The 20,603-nt window shown below is 43.6% G+C and overlaps 1 protein-coding gene across 1 annotated transcript in view; it reads right to left on the bottom strand.

The window, feature by feature from the left end:
• The window catches only part of NOS1 (nitric oxide synthase 1), a 130,109-nt gene that overhangs the window by 35,611 nt on the left and 73,895 nt on the right, over positions 1–20,603 (bottom strand). Inside the window, exons 5-13 of the mRNA XM_036741059.1 lie at positions 19,854–19,999; positions 18,679–18,841; positions 16,818–16,909; positions 12,749–12,890; positions 12,355–12,494; positions 9,841–10,015; positions 5,545–5,646; positions 4,000–4,194; positions 3,531–3,616 (exon numbers count right to left, since the gene is read on the bottom strand). Of these exons, the coding sequence (XP_036596954.1) occupies positions 3,531–3,616; positions 4,000–4,194; positions 5,545–5,646; positions 9,841–10,015; positions 12,355–12,494; positions 12,749–12,890; positions 16,818–16,909; positions 18,679–18,841; positions 19,854–19,999 (1,241 nt within the window). The remainder of the gene's footprint in view (positions 1–3,530; positions 3,617–3,999; positions 4,195–5,544; positions 5,647–9,840; positions 10,016–12,354; positions 12,495–12,748; positions 12,891–16,817; positions 16,910–18,678; positions 18,842–19,853; positions 20,000–20,603) is intronic.

Genomic DNA, 20,603 nt, shown 5'->3' with positions numbered 1-20,603 from the left:
AAATTTAAAACTTATGGAAGTGAATGTTGAAAACTAAAGATAAATAAATTAACTTAATAAAAAAAGAAAAGGGTAATTATAGTCTAATTGGGAAGTTGACCATAAATAAATGGAAAATTAAGGTTGAAATTTGGTTATCAGAGACAACCTTGTATGGGACCTAGGCTAGTTAATGCTCTCATCTGAAAAGCCAGTGGCTATCACTGAGCATAGAATGAGATTCCAGTATTTGGATTCCTCCATGCTTTCTCAGGGAAATAACTTCAGTGGTTGGGAACTTGGTCAGCTCACTGAGTGCCTAGGCAGAGGGTAGATTTCTTCCATCTGCAGCTTCCTGAGATTTTGGGGTCTTTGGGATATTTCTTTAAGATTCTGGCTTCCTACCCTCAAAGGACACTTGGTAAATAATGAGAGAAGATGCCAGGCCTGGCAGAGGGTTTGACAAGTTTGGACATTGCCACAGTCCTGGTATCTGTGGAGGGAGAAGGGATTGTGTTTGAGCAGGCTAAAATTATAGAATGTCAGAGCTAAAAGGAAGCTTAGAACACAATGTAGGAGAGCTATCAGGGCTTTAGAATATAGATGTTAGTGCTAGAAGGGACCTTAAAACACATAGAGAGGTTTGGCATATAGATTGTCAAGGTTGGAAAAATATGAAATGTCATATCTGAGAGGTATCCCGGAGCTCAGAATGTTTGAGCTGGGAGGAGACCTTAGAAGAGAGAATGTTAGAGCTTCCAGGGAGCTTTGACCACAGAATGTTGGAACTAGGAGGGACCATGAAAGAAGCTTAGAAATAAACCATTCCAATCCTCTCATTGGACAGATGGAGAAACTAAGGTAAAGAGGGGGGAAATGACTTGTTTTAGGTCACTCAGTTAGCCAGAGTCAGAATCAGGACTGGAAACCAGGTGACTCCCAATTCAGAGCTCTTTCCTACAGGAAGGAGGGCAGTCACAGGGTCTAAAATGCACATTTCCAAGAATCCATGCTTGCAACCTGAAAAACACCCTTATGCTAAGCCACCAATCCAAGTGCAGGCAAAATGCCATTAATTCCCTCCCTGGGGGAATTATTAATGGTAAATTTATTATTTTTTTAAATCATGGAAACCACCTACACTCTAGCAACAATTAAAACTATGAGTCGAAGAAAAGAAAGGAAGGAGTGTTGCCTGGGAGGTTACGGCTTTCCAGGGCCCCCTTTTGAATGATCCCAGCAAAAAAAGCATCTATAATTAACTTCCATTGTTTCTACTCCAAACTCAATAGTGCAATTAACATTTTAGAACTCTCCCTCCCCAGAGACACTTGAACTAAACTCCAGTTGAAACCTGTACAGCAGTTTCTGATGGGGGGAATTTATAATGCCGTGGTTAGGGGAAGAATCACTGTTGATGTTTTCTTCCTAGCAGTAGGTGGGTGGTAGGGAGAGAGAGGGCCTCCCTTTGCTCTCAGAAGACTCATCAGCGGGGAATGGGACCTGGAGCTATGCAGTGGGCATTAGGGGAAATCAGTCTCTTGGGTTCATGGCCCCAGTGGGTATTTGGAGGATTTAGGGCCACTGGGCCTACTGGGTGGATTTCTTAGTTTACTAAATTTGAGTAGACACCTCAGAGGCTGTCTAATTTAATCCACTTGTTCTATGATTGAGGAAATTGAGACCCAGGAAGTTAAGGTCATGCAGGTATTAGGTATCAGAGGTAGGAATATCATGTTAATGAAGCCAGAGTCTTGGGTTCCAACTCCAGAATCTTATAATTTGAAGAGCTCAGTGGTTCATAATAGTTAGGATATAGAGAGTGCTTTAAGGTTCGCAACTTGCTTTAAAAATATTATCTCATTTAATCCTCACAACACCCCATGGGGAAGATGCTATTAGGGACCCAGTTTTCCCTATGAGGAAACTGAGGCTGAGATGTTAAGTGACTTAACCAGAGCCATTCAACTAGTGAGTGTCTGAATTTGGATCTGAACTCAGGTCTTTTTGATTCCAGGCCCAACGTTCAATCCACTGGGCCACCTAGCTGCCCCTAAAAAACTCATCCTCCCAGGTTCAAATCTAGCCTCAGACACTTACTAGCTGTGTGACCCTGGGTAAGTTACTTAACCCTGTTTGCCTCAGTTTCCTCATGTGTAAATTGAACTGGAGAAGGAAATGGCAAACCACTCTAGTATCTTTGCTAAAAAACCCCTAAAAGAGTCATGAAGAGTTAGACGTGACTGAAATGACTAAACAATAACAAATCGTGTCTTCCCTCAAGTCTTTTCTCCAACCTAAACATTCCAAGTTCCTTCAGCTGACCTTCATTTGTCTACCGGTCAGTATTAGTGAGGCCCTTCGCTATCATGATCACCCTCCTCTGGACACTTTCCAGATTGTCATTGTCCATTATAAAACACAATCCTGACAGCATCTTGCGAATGGTAGGTACTCAATAAATGCTAGCGTATTGACCACTCACTATGTCAATTTAGATGGCCAAGTTCCTTTTGAATTTATATCTTTGCCACCCTAGCACATGCCGAATTTAATCCTTATTGACTAATTTCTGAGGGCAAGATTTGGAGAGCTAAGGAGACATAGTCTAGCATCTACCAATCACATACAGTCTGACAACAATTTATTAAGCATCTTATAATTTCTAGGGGCAGGTAGACAATGCACTGGATAAAATGCTGGGCCTGGAGTCAGAAACACCTGAGTTCAAATCTGGCCTCAGATATTTACTAGCTGTGGGACTCTGGACAAGTCACTTAACCCTGTTTGCCTCAGTTTCCTCATCTATAAATTGAGTTAGAGAAGGAAATGGCAAACCACTCTAATATCTTTGTCAAGAAAACTCCAAATGGAGTCACGAATAGCCAGATATGACTGAAATGATTAAACAACCATTTCTGGGTGCTGAGGATTCAGAGATGAAACAAAGAAAGTCCTTGCCCTCATGGAGCTTACATTCCATCATCCAACAAATGTTGGTTGAGCTCCATGCTTGGCACATAGTAAGAACTTAATAAATGCTTTATCAACCATCCATCCATCCATCCATCCATCTATCCATCCACCCATCCACCCATCCATCTATCCATCCATCCATCCATCCATCCATCCATCCATCCATCCATCCATCTATCCACCCACCCATCCATCCACCCATCCACTCATCTATCCACCCATCCATCCATCCACCCATCCATCCAATCATCTACCCATCCATCCATCCATCCATCCATCCATCCATCCATCCATCCAATCATCTACCCATCCACCCATTAATCCATCTATCCATCCATCTATCCTAGCTCTAAATATATGAGCCCATTCTCCTTTGAAAGCAGGTAGAGAAAGATAGTGGCTTGGCCAAGCACTGGGGGAATATTGGGTGTCAAGTGAGAGTGAGGGAATAACACAGTGAATTGGTAGTGGCCTGGGGGGGTCACTATATCAAACCCAACTGTGAGATTCCTTGGGTCCAAGAGCTTTTCACATGGAGTCATATATTTGCAGCTTCATGAACATTTGCTACTTACTCTGCCAATTTCTTGAAGCCAATGGCTCTCCTTTTTGTTGGGGTCCCATTAGTACCTTTCCACACATGGGTGTTCCATGGATCTGGCTGGAAAAAGAGAGAGACAGTCAGTAGAAAGGAAGGAAGTAGTGGAAACCACTACTGCCTATTACTGAGTTGACTCTGTCTAACTGCATCACAAACCATTAAAAGGCAAGAGTTGGAAGGCACTGAAAACTGGGGATGAGATGGGAATGAGGGTAGGAATAGGGTCATCTTGCATCCTGGGTCATCTCCAGTTGTCCTGATCTATATCTGACCACTGGACTCAGATGGCTCTGGAGGAGAAAGTGAGGCTGGTGACTTTGCACAGCTCTCCCTCACTTCAATCCAATTTACTTGCAAGTCATGGCATCATCTTCCTGACATCAGGATCCTCTTTGAGAATGAAGGACAAACAACAATAACACAACAGAGGCAGGGGGCAGGACCTGGTACTCGAAGGAAGGTGTGAGTCGATAATTGAGCATTTCCTGGTGGAAGACAGGTGTGATGCTGCCAGACATGGGTGGAACGATCCAGACCCAGTCAGCTGGACATCCCCCTCGGCAGCGGTACTCATTCTCCATGTGCTTGATGAAGGACTCGGTAGCTGAATGGTGGTCGACAATTGTCACTTTGTCACTCTGTGGGAGGGAGAGGGAAGGTGACATGTGAGTGGATTTGGAGGACATCACAGCATCATAGAAATAGAGCTGGAAGGGCCTTTCAAGTTCAACCCCTTCATTTTACAGATGAGGGAACTGAGGCTGAGAGAAATTAAATGACTTGCTGAAGTTCACATTGCTATTCAAGTATCCGAGGTGGGGTTTGAACCTAGGTCTAATTGACTCTGAGATAAGGATACCATCTACAATACCATGTTGTTCAGCTGTGTCCAAATATTCATGATCCCGTGGACCACACTGTCCATGTGCAAAGATGCTGGGGTGATTTGCCATTTCCTTCTCCACTAGATTAAGCAAATAGAGGTTAAGTGACTTGCCCAGGGTCACACAGCTAGTAAGTATCTGAGGCCAGATTTGAACACAGGTCTCCCTGACTCCAGGAACAATGCTTTATCCACCGAGCCATCGACCTGCCTCTACAATACCATACTGCCTTGAAATCTTTCCCAAGAGCAGAGAAGAGCATGGCCCTGACACCTATGACTTTTGGTACTGAAAAAACAAACTTTTCCCCAACCCGTGACTTCTCCTTTTGGGTCATGGGCTGTTCTAGTCTCTCTTACCCATAGAAAACAGTAGGGTTGGCTGATTTGAGTCCATGACTTATGCCACTCAATAATTTTCTTCTACTTGAAATAGACTAGATTTATTTCCAGAATCCTAGAATCTGTAAGTTGGAGGGGATTTCTCAGAAGCCCCACTTTCCTTTAAGACTCAGCTCAATGGCCCTGGATTCAGGAGGACCTGATTTCAAATCCACCTTCAGGTACTTGACACTTACTAGCTGTGTGACCCTGGGCAAGTCAATTAACCCTCATTGCCTTAAAAAAAGACAGTTCAAGAATCACTTTTTACATGAAGCTTTTACTAAACCCACCTAAGGCCAGATCCCTCCCTCCCTAAACTACCTCATAGTCATTTTGTAAATATATTGTCTATATTGTCGTCCTAAAATAGGGTGTAAGTTCATTTGAAGGCAGGGACTGTTTAACTTTTGTCCTTACATTTCCAAAGCTTGTCACAGTGCCTGGCACAGTGTAGATCAACAAATGCCTGTTGACTAACCCTATCAATTACACCAGGCCGGTCCTCAAAATGTTAACAATAGAGAACAAGAAGTCCCACATGTGGGCTGACTTGGTCCTCATCCTACAGAGGCTTGGGGGAGAGGGAGGAACAAACCACAAACTACTGGCCCTGGTCCATTGACACAATTGCTCCAAAGGCCACAGCTGGGCCCAGGGCCTTTGAAGGATTTGAGTTCTAAACCCAGGCTCCAGATCTATGCAGGCTCTACCACTTGGTTACCTGGAAACTGTAGAGCACGGCAATGTTGATTTCCACCAGGGCTTGGTCCTTCCAAAGGGAGGAAGTTTTCCTCATGTCCAAATTCATCTTTTTGGCCACTTCCTGGAAGAAGATAGAATGTACATTCAATGGCTGGTTGAGGGAAGGAGCAGCATGGCATAATGGGAAAAATACAAGGGCCTGGGTTCAAGTCCTAACTCAGCCACTTGCACCCTTGAACAAAATGCTTCACCTCTCTACCCCCTAGTGAAGTTTTCTCATCTAGAAATGAGGCCTTTGGGCAAGATTGCCCCTAATGTCCTTTCCAGTTTGGAATCTGTTAATCTCTCTGGGCTTTCATTTCTGGGCCTCCTTTTTCTCATCTGTGAAATGAGGAAGAGACTTCTAAGGGTCCTGTATGTTCTATAGTCTTAGATGACCCCTTCTTTGGGCATCAGTCCGAAGGAGAAAATGGATAGAATCACGTTGATTCAATTAGTTCCTCTCCTAGAAAGAGATGTCCTTGAATTTCCAGAGAATGAATGATTTGCTCCCAAACTCAATGTATTTTTAAAAAAAAATTTAATTTAATTTATTTTTCTGTTACATTTTAAGTTCCCCTCTCCCTCTTTCCCTCCCCACCCCCCTACACTAGAGAAGGCCACCATTTGACATGGATTTGTGCATATATGTGAACTATACTGTGAATACTTCTATTTTTCAGTTCTTTCTCTGGAGGTGGCTAGCATCTTTCTTCATAGGTCCTTTGCAATTGATTTGGGTATTTATGATGCTCGGAATGACTTGGTTGTTCACCATTAGTCTTTGAACAATATTGCTGTTACTGTATATAGCATTTTCTTGGTTCTGCTCATTTCACTTTTGATTATTTCATACAAGTCTTTCCACGATTTTCTAATGATAGGTATAATCAAAGCACAAGGTCTCACTTAAGTTAGCAAGTGATTATAGTTTACAACAAGAATGTAAAGAGGATTCTGGATAAAGTGAGTTTGCCAATCCATTCTACCCTGCTAGGGTAAGGAAGGCAGCTTGGTTCCAGGTCATTTGACCAAGAAGATGATGGACTAGACATTTACTCTGAGCCCTACTAACTCTCCAAAAAACAACAAACAAACATTCCCAAAGAGGAATTATCCACTGGAAGTAGAAAGATTACAGCACGACCCACAGTCCAAGAAAGCAAGAAGCCTGACAAGGTTACGACAGTGGAGAAAATTAACTAACCTTTACCTCTCTCACTTAGCGAAGAGAACAGTGCTAAGGAAGATGAATTACGCCATAACAACAACAACAGAATGAAGAAAAACGACTTCGAGAGACTTATGAACTCTGATCGATGCAATGGTCCGTCATGACTCCAGAGGACCAAAGGTGAAGCAGGCTACCTATCTCATGACAGATAGGGGATGGATGGACTATGCAGATGGACACATGCGTTTTTGGACACAACCAACATAAGAATTTGGTTTGGTTGACTACGCATACTTGTTCTGTTTTTGTTTTGTTTGATGGGATGGAAGGGAGAGAAAATAAATTTCTGTTAGTCAAAATAAAGTTTAATTTAAAAAAAGACTTAAGAACCCTGATCAATGAAACAATTAACCGTGATTCAGGAGGCCTGAGGGTAAAGCATTCTAACCAGCTCCTGAGAGAGAGGGGCTAAGGACCCAGGGGGCAGAGGGAGATGTATATTTTGGGCATGGCCCATGGGGGAGTTTGCTTTGCCTGATTATGCATATTTGTTATGAGGCAACGGGGTTGGCACAGTGGATAGAGAACTGGACCTGGGCTAGGAATCCAACCCTGGACGCTGACTAGTTGTGTGCGACCCTGGGCAAGTCATTTTAGTTCTGTTTGCCTCAGTTTCCTCATCTGTAAAGTAGGGATAGTAATAGGACCCAGCTCCCAGGGCTGATTTGACTCTGGGCAAGTCATTTAACTTGTCTGCCTCAGTTTCCTCCTGGGTAAAATCAGGGTAATAATAGCATTTACCTTCGAGGGTTGTTGTGATGATTGGATGAGGTCATATTTGTAAAGTTCTTTGCAAATGTTAAAATGCCGTGTAAATGCCAGTTATTATTATTCTTTTTATTGTTGAGGGGGGTAGGAGAAGTGAGAGGGAGAAAAAATGAATGCTTGTTAATTGGAAAAAATAAAATTAAAAGGAAAAACCCACTCTTATTTGGCATCCCTTCCTGACCAGCCCCCGTACTCCATCAGGCACACAAACCAAGCCATTGATTTGTGCTTGGGATCTATGCAGGGATTCCCCTCCTGCTGCACGGGTTCTGCCAGAACATCCCTGGCTCCTGCCTGTCCCCTACCCCATTAGCTTCCAGTAGGGAACTGCTCAGCTGCCCCCACTGATTCAAAGACTTCCCTGATCCCACCTGGTCTTCGGTGTTCTTTTCTCTACAAAAATTAACTTGTAATTACTTATTTTTCATACATGGTATCTGCGTATGTTTCTTTAGAGCTGGGAGGGACCCTAGCAGCCATCTATTCCAACCCAGACATTTTATAGATGAGAAAACAGAGGCACTAGGAAGTTCAATGACTTGGCCAAGGTCACACGAGTATTACATGGCAGAGCTGGGAGCTAAATCCAGGTACTCATCCTGTGTTATAGCAATATTTGACCAGCGTTCTTGCCACTATACCTGGCCATATCCTTCCAGGAAAATGTGGATTCTTTGAGGGGAGGGACTCTTCCCACTTTTGTCTTTGTATCTTCAATGTCTAACATAATATCTTGCACTTTCGGGGGGAGTCTGGCTCTGTGATTTCATCTGCAGCACCAACTCCCTCTGCCAATGCAGACTGGCAGCTGCTCCATAACTTGCACCCTGAGAGTCGTCTGGGGCATTGAAAGGTGAAGTGACTTGCCCCGAGTCGTGCAGCTGGGCCGAGTCAGAAATTGGACTGGAACCTAGGTCTTACTGAGACTAGCTATCTATATACTATGATATACTGACTCCCTGGTCCAGCTTCCATTCAGCCACCAAAATGATTTTCCAAAAGTACAGGTCCACCTATGTCACTCCCCTACTCAATAAACTCCAATGGCTCCCTATTGCCTCCAGGATCAAATACAAAATCCTCCTTTTGGCTTTGAAAGCCCCTCATAACCTAGACCCTTCTTACCTTTCCAGTCTTCTTGCACCTTACTCCCTGACATGTCCTCGTTGATCTAGTGACACAGGCCTCCTAGCTATTCCAGAAATAAGCCTTTTTTGTCTCCAGGCATTTTCTCTGGCTGTTCCTTATTTCAGGAATGCCTTCCCTCCTCAACTCCACTCACAGGCTTCCCTGGCTTCGTTCCAGTCCCAGCAAGAATCCCACCTTTTACAGGAAGCCTTGTCCAACTCTTCTTAATTCTAGTGCTTTCTCTCTGTTAATTATGTCCTATTTATTTTCTTATTCCTCTCCATATAAATATTTTCCTATTTCCTTCCTATTCCTGCAGATAGCTTGTTTGAGCATATTACTGTGCTGTTTCCCCCAAGAGATTGTGAGCTCCTCGAGAGCAGCGACTGTCTTTGCCTTTTTTTTTTTTGTATCCCTAGCACTTAGCAGAGTGCCTGGAACGTACTTAATAAGTGCTACCTGACTGTCTATCTTGTATATAGTAGGAACTTAATAAAATTCATGTTGAACCGATGTGTTGAATTGACTGTTTCGAAGGAGTGACACCAATAGACATTTATCAACACAAACAACCTGAAGTTCTGAGTTTTCCTTCTGGTTCTGCCTCATATTTGCTGTGTGATCAGAAGCAGATTACTCAGTCTCTCTGTTCGTCTGTTCCCTCTTGTGAAACACGGCTAACAATAGTAGGCTTTGGTGAAGAACAGCCTTTGAAGATAGAAACAGATCAATCCCCCATGCATCTACCAAAGCTCGCCTTGAAGATGTAATTCTCCTTTTGCCCTAACCAACAGATGGGTCTCCCAGGGAGGGAATCAGACCCACTGCTGAGAAAAGCTGGTAGCAGAGGAACCAGCAGCAAGCTCTTCTCCTACTTTTTAGAAGAGAGATGGAAAGAGAAACACATTCTTGGGTCATTCTCACACATGCTGGGGGTAAAGGTCTCCAGGAGGCGCCCTGTCTGGTGCTTTAAAGAAACCGTTTGGGGGGGCGGTTTAATGGGGCTATTCCAAATCTCCAGGGACTCCAGAGACTGCTCCATAAGCAGTCTCAGCTTCAGCTTCTGAGCTCCCAAAATCCTTTGTATGATGATACGTCCTGGTGACTTCACTCCCCACCCTTCTCATCCCCATCTGGGGACGTTACCTCGAGAATGTTATATCGCGAGTTGTCACAGTAATCACGGACGCCAATCTCAGTGCCCATGTACCAGCCGCTGAAGGGGCAAGCACTGAACTCGAGGCCTCCGATCTCCAGGAGCATGCTGGATACGGCTGGCAGACCATACCACTTCAGCCCCAGCTCCTTGAACCATGTGAACCTGGGAATGGCAACACAGAGGGGCCAGTTGAGTCAAAGGTGTCCATAGGGCAGGATGAGGGATCCCTCAGGATGTCAGGTGCCACCTAGCCTCTATTTGAAGCATCAACCTCTCTGAGGGAAAACTCAAAGTTTAGTTTAGCTTGGGATTAGATGCAAAAAACTCTACCAAATGGGCACATTTCTAAGATGACAAGCCGTTAGATCATTTCCAGGGGCTCTGGATATTTTTATCCCTTTCTCTGGATTCTGTGAGTTCAATTACAAGCCTTTCATGAACCCACTAATCCTTAGTGAACTCTGCCTCCTTTTAATTCCTTTATTACTTATGGTATTTCTGCATAATTTAGCACCTTACTGCATGTTGTCTTATGTAGTTCTAATAATAATAATAATAGCTAATATTTATAAAACATTTACTATGTGTCAGGTACCGTGATAAGTGCTTTACAATTATTATCTCATTTGATCCTCACAACAATGCTGGGAGCAATTATTATCTCATTTTACAGATGAGGAAACTGAGGCAAACAGTTTCAAGTGACTTCCTCAGGGTCACATAGTTCCCATAGTTCTTATATTACAGATCACCTCAAGGCTAATGTAGAAATGCATAGTGAGAATAAATAGTCTGGGGCACATTAGCAGTGATGAGTAGCACTTGACATAACCAGAAAAGAAGATGGTCTAGTCATGGAACTCACCTTTGCCTCTTAGAATCACAAATTCCCTTCAAAGTATGGTCCTTATGATCCTTCCTGATCCCTCTGTATATTGAGTCACTTATGTTAACTCTCTCTCTCTGTCTCTCTCTGTCTCTCTGTCTCTCTGTCTCTCTCTCTCTCTCTCTCCCTCTCTCTCTCAATTTGTATTATGGTCCATGTTTCACTCCCCAGTAAAATGTAAGCTCCTGGAGGACAGGGACTTTAATCTTTGTCTTTGTATCCCTAGAATCTAACCAGTGTTTTGTATATAATAAATGCATAAGAAATATTTGTTAATTGAATTGAATGCAGGGAGAGCAAATGTGGAAAGCCCAAGTGCTGAAAGGTAGCTACTGTAATGTTGAGATTTCAAGGAACGCTTCCAGCCCATTGGGCAGACAGCCCTGTGGTGTATTTGAGGGAATTCGAAGACAGAGTCACATAGGATGGGCTGCAATCTCCACTGCTGGACCCTCATCGATGAGTGTATTAAAGAACTCAAGTGTTATTCTCCTATAGTATATTTGAATTCCAAGAGTTATAACTAGGTTGGGGAATCTGGGGCTTTGTCCCAGGTTGTGCACCATTTGGGGAGGATATGCTTTCTTTACCTGATAGTCTTTCTATAGATTATAGCATTTTGTATTCCCCTGCATATTTGGTGCTTCTGACTTTGTAAGTTGACTGAAATGGGAATTAGAACTGTGAGCTCCATTCTGATCAGGTCCTGCTCTGCTCCTTCCTCTTACTGCAGCTTTGCCAGGACCCTGGAAAGCAGCTATGGCATGGCCAATGGTCTCTATTTCCCCTCCATGAAATAACATCTCAAGGTCTCTCCCCTCATGGGGTCGTGTTTCTTCAGGAGATCTTGGAGCTCTTTTCTGCTACCTCCATATTCTTGACCCAGATATTAGAGTTTTTAGTTATCTCTCTCTCTCCCTCTCTCTCTCTCTATCCTGTCTGTCTGTCTGTCCATCCATCCATCTGTCTGTCATTTGTCTCTATCATCTATGTTTAGCTGTCTATCTATCTGTCTGTCTACCTACCTACCTTTCTGCCTTTGCCTGTATCATTTGTTTATCTATCTATCTGCCTCTGTCTCTCTCATCTATGTCTGTCTGTCTACCTACCATATATCCCCAACAAGAGGACAGACACCTCCATTTTTCCTTTAGTACTTGCTTAGGAGTGGGATTGGAAAAATCCAAAGGGTGCAGAGAGCAGAAGGTGTGGGCACAGGTATGGTAAAATAAAAGAAAGAGTTGGTCCTCATGTCATGCAGTGAATACTTATTGGCTTGATTTAGACCAACTGTTAATGTCTCTGGGTCTCAGCTTCCTTATCTGTAAGACGGGGATAATAATACTTGTAATCCCTCCTCCCTAGAGTTGTTGACAGGCTCTAATGAGGCAAGCATGGAAAGTGTTCTATATGTGTCCATTAGTATTATTAACCTCTGGGAGTAAGCTCCACCCTCTTCTGATACTGGTGGCTGAAGACACTTCCCTGGAATCTTTCAGTTTATCCATGAGAGGGGATTAGGAGGCTCAGAGGTGGGGACTAGAGGGCTAACTGGGTTCCCCGTTGGTAAACAGGGTATTTCTAAGTGCTGCCCCTCTCCCTGGGCCCAGCTCACTTGGGATGTCTGATGGGCACTTCCAAAACCAGCTCTGGAGGAATCTGGAATAGCTCAGGGTCATTGCCATTGGCCTGGAGCAGAAGCGGCAGGACATCAAAACGCCCTCTTGGAGGCTTCCAGCCTTGCTGAATGCAGATCTGTAACAAAAGGGCAGGCTTGGGTTACTCAGCTGTGCCACCTGCATCCTGGGCACCAGGAGGAGGTGGGGGGAGAAGGCCCTGAGAGGAGCAAATGGCAGAACATTGGCGGCCCCTCAGTCTTGGGGATCCTTGGTGCTAAAGATGTTAAGCTTCTATGATCCAAACAAGACAAAAAGATGGAGAATAGATGGGGTTGCTATAAGCCTGCCCACATCCATTCCCAGATAGGTAGGGCTTCAGATGGTACTCACATCTGTGAACTCCACGTTGGCGGGGTCTCCTAGGACGCTGCCATCAGGCTGCTTATAGCCTGCGTATCTGATGAGCTGTGAGTTCCAGACTCTGAAGTCATGCTTGCCATCTGTCCGCTGGGGAAATATGGTGATGGCAGACCTGAAAAGGGGCAGGGAGAAGATACCAGAGGTGAGGATGGGGTTGTGCTCAAGGATTAAGCTTTGGGAGATGCAGCCTGGCCAACAGGTGGAAAATCATTCGAGCTCTGCCACTGAGTCACTGTGTGACCGTGGACAAGTCCTTTTCCCTCTCTGGGCCTCATTTTCCTCATTTGTAAAATGAAAGGGTTGTACAAGATCATTTCTGAGGTGCTTTCTAGCTTTAAATCTATGATCCTGTAATCCATCTCCCCTATAACTCAGGCCAATGCATTCTAGATCAGTGCTCACCAGGGCTAGTAGGCTAGCTGTTGTGGTGGTCCTCTTGAACTACCCAAGACCAAGTTGGCAGCACTGCAAGGCACTGTGGCCTTGGGCAGTCACTTTAAAAAAATTAAAGAATCCTATAGAGCTTTATTAAGAAGGACACTGGGCTTGGCGGCAAAGAGATCTAGGTTTGAATCCCTGTTCTGAGCTGTATGACTCTGACATACTTCTTCACCTCTCTGATTCTGTTTCCTTATCTGTAAAACGGGGGCAGGAATATTTGCACTATCAGCCTAATAGTACTATTGTCGTGAAAGTACAATATGACCCTTGAATCAAGCTGTTAAATTATCTATCTATATAGATATATCCACCTATCTATCCATCTATCTATCTCTCTATCTATCTAGGCATAGTACACAGAGTGCCACATTTGCGGGCAGAAGACCTGAATTAAAATCCAGCTTCTGATACTTATTATCTGTGTGACTCTGGACAAGTCACTTGTTTCTTTCTCAGTTTCCTCATCTGTAAAATGGGGAATAAGCATAGTTCCTACATTAATAAATGCCTGGCGCTGTGCCGCATGGTATAGGGAGAGGGGTTGAGCCTTACTCTAGTATGGGGAATTCCCGGGGGAGGAAACTCCTTCCACCAATGGAGGTCAACACATTTTTTGCAATTTGTCTCAGAAAGTTGTCAAGCTAAGAGCAGAATTATTGTGAGGATCAAAAAAGACAGTGACATTTTAGAAATCCAAGAGTGTTACAGAAATGTGGGATATTATTAGAAAGTTGCCTGGGGGCATGCCCAAGGGTCACAAAGCACAGTGTTCTATCCACTAAGGTACCTCGTTGTCCTAGAAGTTAGATTATCACATGTTGAGTATACTCTACTTGGGATTCCTTTTCTGTATGGGTTGGCACCATAGTGCACGGAGCACCAGACCTGGAGTCAAGCATACTCATTTTTGTGAGTTCAAATCCAGCCTCAGACACTTACTAGCTCTGTGACTTTGGGCAAATCACTTACCTCTGTTTGCCTCAGTTGCCTCATCTGTAAAGTGGGCTGGAGAAAAAAATGGCAAACCCTGCAAGTATCTTTGCCAAGAAAACCCCAAATGGGGTTGTGAAAAGTCAGCCACAACCAAGATGACTCAACAACAACGAGAGGTCTCATCTAATTTTGAAATTCTGTGACTGTGACCATGAAGATCCCTTTCAGTTCTAAATTATGATTCCAGGATATTTCAGCTCTGACACTAATTGTGTGACTGTGGGCAACTCACGACTTCTCTGAACCTGAGTCCCCCCATCTGCCAGATGGAAAGGATGATGTTGGCCCTCCCTATCTCACAGGATTGTTGTGGGGAAAGGGTGTTGGAAATCTTATGTCTCTATGGAAATGAGCCATACCAGGTTCCCCACTGGATTAGAATTCAGATCTCCTTCCTTTGAATAGGCTCAGCCAAGGGTTGATCTTTGTTCCCTTGTCTCCCGGAAGAGACAAATTCAAGGAAACCTATGCTCAGGCTTATTCTGTCTAAAGCTGAGAGTTCAATTTAATGCTTGAACTCAGTAAAGCTTGCAGGCTTGTGGGGAACAGCCCTGGGTGGTCCCAAGCTGATACCATCATTTCTTTCCCTGGTCTGTGGGGTAATCCTTACCAGCTGTGGCAGATGCTGAGCAAGGGCTGAGTGGGCAGGCTCAATGCTACTTGGCCAGTCAGTATTCCCACCCAAATGGTCTCCTCTCTAAGGTCAGCATGCTCCCAGTCTGTTGGAAACCCATCCCTTTCCTGATCAACAAGTAGGTAACTTTGCTTTAGGGAGCTCAGCCTCATATGTGTAATGCACCTCACAAAATGATGTGGTTATCATGGGCAGAACACAGAAGAAACATGCCTTTCTAACAGAGGAATAAATACAGGGTTATCATTTGCATCTCTGCTATTCTTTCTGGGGAGTGATAGCTGGGTGGTGCACTGGTGAGAGCCTTGGACTTGAAATAGGGAAGACTCTGATTTCACATCTGACCTCAGACACTTACTAACTGTGTGACACTGGGCAAGTCACTTGTCCTCTGTCTCAGTGGCATCATATATAAAAAGGGAATAATTATAGCACCTCCTTCCCAGGGTTGTTGCGAAGGATCAAATGAGATAATATTTGTACACCTCTTTGTAAACCTTAAAGTGCTATCTAAATCCTAGCTATTATTATCAAGACACTCACTCCTCTCAGTATGACCTGTAATTCTTTGTCATTTCCTTTCTCTGGAAAGTTTTGTCATCTGTAAAATGGGTAATCTTAGCACCGTAGGATTTAAAGTTAGAAAGGGCCAGAGGTTCTTAATCTTTTCGTGTGTCTGCTTCTCAGAATCATGTTTTTAAATGCACAAAATCAAACACATAGGATTATAAAGGACACTAATTATATTGACATAAGACTCTGGGGCAGCTAGGTGGTGCAGTGGATAGAGCATCAGCCTTGGAGTCAGGAGAACTTGAGTTCAAATGCAGCCTTGGACACTTACTAGCTGTGTGACCCAGGATAGTCACTTAACCCTGATTACCTCAAAAAACAAACAACCCACCCCCCCAAACAAAAAAAATAATTATCAAAAGTGCTTTAAAAATGTTCTCTATACTTCATATCAGTTCACATAAAATTGAATGAAAAAATATATTCATGTACCCTAAGTTAAAAACTCTTGATTTAATCTAACTAAACTTTATAGGAAGGGAAGTCCCTTCTGATGGGATTCCATGATTTCACAATTCTTGAGGCTGAGAGAGCTTCATTCATGGAGGAAAGTCTTTGGGCTAACCTTCCCAGGAGGCTGAGTTAGCTTAGCAGCATGGTAATATTACCTAGGGTGTACACTGATTGAGTTTTGAGAAAAGAATAGGGCTCTTGTGGGGGTAGCAAGAGGTGGGGTGCAGGGCACAGCTGAGGGTGACAGCAGACAGAAGAAATGGCAATTCTGACCTAAGCACCAACATCTAATCCAGAATTTGAGGTTGATGTTTTATAGATGAAGAAATTGCAAGGGGTGGACAAGAGGGCTTCTAAGGTCCTGGACAGAGAGTATCTATCTCCTATAAAATTCAGCCACTGCACTGTCCCACGATATTGTGTGGAGCAGCGCCAGTCCCTAGCAACAGTATCATCCCAATGATAACTCTATACAGTATCCCTCCATCAAAGGATTCATCCAGACAGCTGGGCAGACCCAGCAGAGTCCTAGATCTGAATAAAATTAAGGGAGCCGTGAAGCCACTTATTCCAACCAAAGATTCTCTAATCAGACGCTTCCGTAATCAGTTACTATCTCTGAGGCAAGTCCAGTTTGATGCCTTTGGGACATCTAAATAGAGAGGCATTTAACTTTTTAATAGCAACTCATCTTTCTACAATGCTTTGAGGTTAACAAAGCAGTTTCCTCACAATAACCTTGTACATGACAGAGGACCAGCATTATTATCCCTGTTTTACAGATGAGAAGACTGAGATTCAGAGAGATTAAGCTAAGCTAACGCACATTCACAAGAGGCAGGGTGAAAACTCAAACCGAGATTTCTGGACTCCAGTCTAGTTTTCCTTCCATTACACAACAAAATACATTATGTTTTTCTAGCTCACCATCCCCTCTGAGCTCACCTGAGGTTCCCTTTGTTTGTGGCGTACTTGACATGATTGCAGATGTAGTTGAACATCCCATGGGCTGTGGTGCAGTCTCGTGCATCAAACACCTGAAAGAAAAGCATTGTAGGATGACTTTCTCCTTCTCCCCTCAATTGCTTCAGCCCAGACCTACCCTTTTATTTTATTTTACCTTTCCCCCCAATGATTATTTTCTAATGGTTATTCTAGGTATCACGCATTTTAAACATCAGCATAGAACCACAGGACTGAGCAGTGAGAAGGACTGTGGATTATTATTTATCATTTATTATTCTGTTCAAATCTAACTTTATGTGACTAGAGATTGTTTAAACTAGACTATTGCCCTGGAAGATTTCTAGTCATAGAAAGTTAGATTTGAACAGTATAATAAATGATAAATAACCCATATAACTTCGAAAATGACCTGGTCTACAGAGAAGTGACTTGACCAATAAAACCAATGAAACGAATTTTGCAAGCATTACAAAGATCATGGATTCTATGCTGGAACAAAGTCTTAGAGATTGGCCTTCTCATTTTAAAGATGAGGAAACCAAGGCCCAGAGAGAGTAAATGACTAAGGCAATACTCCTACTAATTATAACCATCATAATAATGATAATTAGCATTTCTATAGAGCATTAACATTTGCAAAGCATTTTATAAATATCATCTCATTTTATCCTTACTACAACTTTGGGAGGCAGGTGCTATTATTACCCATGTTTTACAGATGAAGAAACTAAGGCAGACAGAGGTCAAGTGACTCACCTAGGGTCATACAGCTAGTAAGTGCCTGAGGCAGGATTTGAACTTGGGTCTTCTTGACTGCAGTTCCAGAATTCTAAACTTCTCTGCCACCTAGCTGCAAGTATGCCCTTAGAAACTTGTCAGTAACTCCTGTTAGGTCTCCTCTTTATTTTATTTTTTTTGGTCCATTTATCCCTGTTCGTGGATATGGGTTTGAATCCTGGCTCTGCCACTGGCAGCCATGTGACCTTGGTTTAGGTCACTTTTCCACTCTGGGTCCTGGGTTTCCTTATTTGTAAAATAAGGAGTTTGTACTTACTGACCCCTAAGGTCCTTTTCCTCTCTAAATCTATGAGTCTTGGTATTATAATTCATTTCATTATATATGTGATCATAAAATCATAGCTCTAGAACCAAGAGGGACCTCAGAGGCCATCTAACCCAACCCCCTCATTTTACAGATGAGGAAACTGAGGCCCAGAGAAGGGAAGGGAATTGCCCAGGGTCACAGAGCTGGGATTTGAACCCTACTTCTCCACCCTCAATCTAGCAGCCTTTTCTCTGAACTGCTCCATCTCTGCAGTCAACCACTGTTTCCTCTGTCTTGGTTCTGCTGTCTTTGCCTCATATTTCATAAAATTCTTTCTGGATTTCTTTTTATTCCTCATAGTGATTTATTTTGAAAGAATCAGGTCATAGTACTCCATGACCTGGATATAGACATAATTTGTTCAACTATTCAGACTTAACCTTCTTCTACATGGCCTGGAGGCATGTTGGAGCACTTCATTCTTATAGTCATCCAATGTAAGGTCCGACTGCTCCTTCCTTTCACCATATTCCATTGTGACCCAGATCTAGATGTGTGTGTGTGTGTGTGTGTGTGTGTGTGTGTGTGTGTGTGTGGGTGAGAGAGAGAGAGAGAGACAGAGAGAGAGACAGAGAGAGAGACCGAGAGAGAGAGAGAGAGAGAGAGAGACCGAGAGAGAGAGAGACCGAGAGAGAGACCAAGAGAGAGAGACAGAGAGAGAGAGAGAGACAGAGAGAGAGAGAGAGAGACAGAGACAGACAGACAGACAGACAGACAGACAGACTTGGCCCTCACCTGCAGCTTGGACCACTGGATCCTGCCCACACAGCGAGAAGCATTTCTCCAGGCATGTTTAGCTCCATAGATCAGCTCTGTGTCCTTCAGCTGGTAGGTGCTGGTGGTTTCTATCTCCTTGTTCACTTCTTCCAGTCTATCCGTGTGGGCTTTGGAGCCAAATCTGAGTGGGAAGGACAGATGGGGGAGGCGGGGAAGTTACTGATATGAACTATTAGTGGCTGAGTTCACATGTGCTGTCTAGAGATGCACACACTCTATGTGCTGGCCTCAGTTTAACTGGCTATAAAATCAGAGACATTGAGGGTCTCACATTGGTTACCAACTGACTATTCTCCACCCAAACCACCTTCCCCTTTCTTCAGTATTTTAAAGATGTGTAATTTTGCTGGGCTTATTGGAGAGGCAGTGTGTTACAATGGCTACGCAGCTGGCTGTGGAGTTAGGAGGTCCTGGTTTAAGTCCTGCCTGTATATATGATTTGTGTCATCCTGGGCAAATCACTTAACCTTGGGGGCCCCAGGCAATAGTCTTAAGACTATAAGTTGTAGAGTGGGTTCTGAGACCTATTGGTAGAGGATGTTTCCATGCCAGGAGTTCCCTATCTTGGTAAAATTTCAGGTCCATTCCAAAAAATTTTGTTGGTGTAAGTACTACCTCTCTTCCCCCCATCTCAAATCAGTTTGCAGGCCCTCTATACTTTAGTCTTTGGGAGCTGTGGTCATTGAAAAAATCATTACTACATGACCTACTTGGGGATTAGGTAGGTTCTCAGACCAGTTTGGCTGGTCGCCAGACCCTGAATATACAGTTCATCACTAGGCCTTCACTCAGGTCCTTTCTGGCTTGGAAAGACTTGACAGAGCTTTTGTTTCACTGGTATAACTTCTAGAACTGGGAGTCACCTATATATCATGATGAGGCATTGAAAGAGGAAGTCAAACAGGTAGAAGGTTCTTGTACTACCTGATAGAAACTTTGGGATCCCCAGGGTTTTTTTCTTTCTCTCATTCATTCAATAACCATTTATTAAAAGAAGAGCCATGAGCTGGGGGAGACAACGTAGGGTATGTAAGGTCCCTGCCCTCATGGAGCTTAACCATGAAGCCAGGGGATAAGACAACAACCCAGAACATTGTGTTAAGCACACCAGATAACATGCAACTTCCACTTGCCTCTTTATAGATGAGTAGTATTGATCAATGAACTCTTTGGCCAAGGGAAAGAGTTGCTCTTTTGTCCGGATATCCTCAGGCTTCCGTATGTGTTGGGAGGGGAACATGATGGAACCCATGCAGATCTGTCCAGTGCAAGCTGTGTTCTAGAGGGAAAGGAGAGAAACAGAGTGAGGATTTGGCCAACGAAATGTGGGTGGTAAGTGCTTTTGTGTGGTGTGTGTTCCTCTATTAGAATGTAAGCTCCTTGAGGACAGGGACTATTCTCTTCTCTTCTCTTCGCTTTGCTTCGCTTCTCTTCGCTTCCCTCTTCTTTCCTTTCCCCAATGCTTAGTCTTGCATTTGGCACATAGTAAATACTTAATAAGAACTTGTGGTCTGCTTGCCTGCCTATGGCCAAACTGAGGGCCCTGATAGTCATGGAGGCATCTGCTTAGGTCCCTGGTTGACAAGCCAGATTTTAGCAACATCAGTCAGCCTCACAAACTTGTCAAAGATGAGTTGATATAGTGAGAAGAACAAAAACAAACCTTCACATTGGAGGCAGGGGCCTGGGTTTGAATCGTGGCTCTGAAATTTACTAGCTTACTATTCATCGTGTGTAAGGCTGAACCTCAGCTCCTTCATCTGCATAACAAGGATAATCATATTTGTCCAGTCTGCTTCACAGAGAGAAGGGCTTTGCAAACTGCAATGCGCTATACAAATATACATTATTGTCATTAATCATCATCAGTGCATAGATTTAGA

Source organism: Trichosurus vulpecula, chromosome 1 (assembly GCF_011100635.1).
Source record: "Trichosurus vulpecula isolate mTriVul1 chromosome 1, mTriVul1.pri, whole genome shotgun sequence".
Classification (NCBI taxonomy): Eukaryota; Metazoa; Chordata; class Mammalia; order Diprotodontia; family Phalangeridae; genus Trichosurus; species Trichosurus vulpecula.
Note: the sequence above shows the minus strand (reverse complement) of the source record. Positions and strands in the feature narration are given on the sequence as shown.